We start from the raw sequence: 3,646 nt of genomic DNA, 5'->3' as shown, positions 1-3,646 counted from the left end.
ATTCAGGAGGAGCCTCCCCTTCTGGCACATGGTGAGCAGCAAAGGAGAAAGGAAGTTTAGACCGTGTAGGCAACATGGGGAAACAAGGGACTTGCACTGAGGATTCTACCCTCTTTGTCTGCCACAGCTTGGTTCACAGCTGTCTGTTGCACTTGGATGACACACTGCTGTACTGCAGTGCATTTAGACCTGGAAACAATGTTACAGCTAAGCGAGGGCCAGACCATCCCCCAGGTGCCTGCAGGTGCCTGTATCCAATCGTCTTGGGTAGAGCCATGCAAGAAGATAGATAATACAGACTGAGTGGACATGAATTTAAACCACCGTTGATTTAAATGTACGTAGCTCACGTGCCAGTGATCAGCATGTGGCTCCGGCAGACTAATCTATAGCAGCATAACTAAAGGGAGAGGTTCAGAGGTGACCACAGGCATGAGGGCTCACTGAGACATTGCTTTCCAGTCAAGTCATAGTCACAAATAGAGTGATGCCAAGACAGCTGGATGACAGCATCAACATCTCAGATCACCAGAAATCTCAACGTCTGGGGGCCCCCAAGCCCCTACACCTTACAAGGGGAATTTTAGCTGAAGGCTTGACTAAACAGGTGAGTCTTAAGTCTAGATTTAAAGATTGGAACTGTGTCAGAGTCTCGGATTGGAGCTGGAAGGCTATTCCATAATTGAGGGGCTTTAAAAGAGAAAGCTCTGCCTCCGGCTGTAGTTTTACTAATTTTTGGAACTACGAGAAATCCAGCATTTTGGGAGCGCAAAGGGCGAGATGGGCTGTAGTAATCAATGAGTTCACTCAGATATTGTGGGGCAAGACCATTTAACGCCTTATAGGTTAACAGGAGAACTTTAAATTCAATGCGATATTTAATCGGCAGCCAGTGTAGTGCGGCGAGAGTGGGACTAATATGATCGAATTTCCTAGCCTTGGTTAGGACTCTAGCTGCGGCATTTTGTACAAGTTGTAGCTTCTTTATGGACTGTTTAGAGCATCCAATTAGAAGACTATTACAGTAGTCCAATCTCGACGAGACAAAAGCATGAACTAGCTTCTCTGCATCAGCTAATGAAAGTAAGTGTCTCAGCTTGGCAATATTACGTAAATGGAAAAAGGCAGCCTTAGTGACATTGCATACATGTGTGTCAAATGAAAGATCAGAATCAATAGTGACACCTAAACTTTTTGCAGTAGATTTTGGTGTTACTGAAAAACCATCTAGGGTAAGGGGAATATCAGCCCAATTGCTTCTAACAGCTTTAGGCCCAAGAATGAGTACCTCAGTCTTGTCAGAATTTAGTTTAAGAAAATTAGACGCCATCCAGTTTTTAATATCCTGGACGCAGTTCTCAATCTTGAGAGTTGTGGTGGTATCATCTGGATTAGAAGATATATACAACTGAGTATCATCTGCGTAGCAATGGAAGCTAATACCATGCCTACGAATGATAGTGCCCAGTGGTAGCATATATAATGAGAATAATATGGGGCCCAGTACAGATCCTTGTGGGACACCATACTTTACTTTAGAATGCTCAGAGCATTCGTTATTTACTAGCACAAATTGGTAACGATCTGTCAGGTAGGACCTGAACCAGGAGAGTGCTTGACCTCTTATGCCAATGAGTGTCTCCAGTCTATTAAGTAGAATATTATGATCAATGGTGTCAAAAGCAGCACTGAGGTCTAGCAGTATGAGAAACGAAATGTGTCCTTTATCAGAGGATATTAAGAGATCATTCAGTACTTTAGTTAGTGCTGTTTCAGTGCTGTGATGAGCTCTAAATCCAGACTGAAATAACTCTAAGACATGTTCTGTCTGTAAGAAGGAAGAGAGTTGTGAAGAAACTACTTTCTCTAAAATTTTGGATATGAATGACAGATTAGAAATTGGCCTATAGTTGGACAGTTCTTGGGGGTTAAGACCAGGTTTTTTAATTAGCGGCTTGATGACTGCAAGTTTAAATGAACTGGGAACGTAGCACAGGCACAGAGAATAATTTATTATAGTAAGCAACGGTTCTACATTGCTGTGCAGTAATTCTTTAAGTAGATGGGTTGGTACAGCATTTAGTATGCATGTGGAGGGTTTAGCAGATTTCACCAGTGAAATAAGCTCCTCACGACCAATTGGGGAGAAGGACTCGAACAGGGCATCAGAGCTGACCAGACAGCTGTCAAGGTGCATTGGCATGTTGACAGGCTCTGAGATAGCACTACTAATGTTTTCCCTAATTTTATCAATCTTATCATTAAAGAATTTCATAAAATTGTTACTGCTACACTCTAGTGGAATAAGAGAATTGTTTTGTTCATGACTCCTCGTAAGGCTGGAAACAGTTTTAAAAAGGAGTCCTGAATTATTTTTATGTTTTTCTATTAAGGCCGATAAGTATAAGGACTTTGCCATATGGAGGGCATGCTTATATTCAATAAGGCTGCTTTTCCATGATAGTCTATACACTTCTAACTTCATATTTCGCCATTTACGTTCCAGGATCCGCGCGGCTCGTTTGAGGCTACGCGTGTGCTCATTGTACCATGGCGCTATTCTTCTCTCCGTGGCTCTCTTATATCGTAGTGGTGCAACTTTGTCTAAAGCTGTACGAAGGGAAGTCTCGACGTGCTCGGTGAAACGCTCTAGTCCTTCCGGAGCTACAAGTGGATCAGTGTTTGTCAGACCCGGTAAAATATCAGTGAGCGCGGCTATGGTGCTGGGTGTTATAGCTCGTTTAATTTGATAGCGGGGTGGCCGATGAACACAGTCAGTTAAACACAACTCGTATGTTATGAGGCTGTGGTCAGAAACAGCCTCACTCTGAGGAAGAATTGCTAAACTGGATATGTCAATACCAAATGACAAGACCAAGTCTAAAGTATGACTACAGTTATGCGTAGGACCCACCACATTCTGAGTGATACCCATTGAATCAAGAATTGCTTGAAAATGAATGCTAAAAGAGTCACACCGATTTTCAAAATGGATATTAAAATCACCCATTATAATCACCTTATCGGCTGATAGCACTACATGAGACAGGAAGTCTGAAAACTCCTGCAAGAACTCAGAGTATGAACCAGGGGGGCGGTAAATAGTAATTAACATAAACGACTGTGACACTTTGTTGCTTGTTAAATTTGAAACATTTGATACAGTGAGGATGAGGTGTTCAAAAGAATTAAACTTGAAGCCAAATTTTTGAGAAATGCCTATATCAGAGTCATATATTGTAGCGACCCCACCTCCTCGACCATTTGGACGGGGGTTATGGACATATCTATAGCCAGAGGGAGAAGCTTCATTTAGGGCCATATAGTCGTCTGGTCGGGTCCAGGTTTCCGTCAAGCAAAGCATGCATAGATCATGATCGGTAATCATTTCATTAACAAGCAATGCTTTAGATGACAGGGATCTAATATTTAGTAGTCCTAGTTTCAGATTTAAACTGCTCTCTGAGGGAGCATAGTTGAATTTAACATTGATTAAATTTTGTCTACTAACTTTACGAGAATTATTTTTTGGTACTCGAGGAACAGACACAGTTTCAATCTGGTGTGACCTAGGTGACGTCTCTTTGCAGCTCGCAGACAGTCGGATTAGCCTGTTTGTCTGCTGCCTGGCCTCGGCTCTGGTTTG

At 42.3% G+C, this 3,646-nt stretch overlaps 1 protein-coding gene across 1 annotated transcript; it reads right to left on the bottom strand.

The window, feature by feature from the left end:
* Positions 1-223: 223 nt before the first annotated feature.
* Positions 224-3,646, bottom strand: LOC143509873 (uncharacterized; the record flags this gene model as incomplete). The annotated part of the gene is made up of 1 exon (XM_076998692.1): positions 224-3,646. A coding segment is annotated over one exon (3,063 nt), but the record flags the coding sequence as incomplete, so codon positions are not given.

Source organism: Brachyhypopomus gauderio, chromosome 3 (genome assembly GCF_052324685.1).
Source record: "Brachyhypopomus gauderio isolate BG-103 chromosome 3, BGAUD_0.2, whole genome shotgun sequence".
Classification (NCBI taxonomy): Eukaryota; Metazoa; Chordata; class Actinopteri; order Gymnotiformes; family Hypopomidae; genus Brachyhypopomus; species Brachyhypopomus gauderio.
This window is presented reverse-complemented; position numbering and strand designations above follow the sequence as displayed.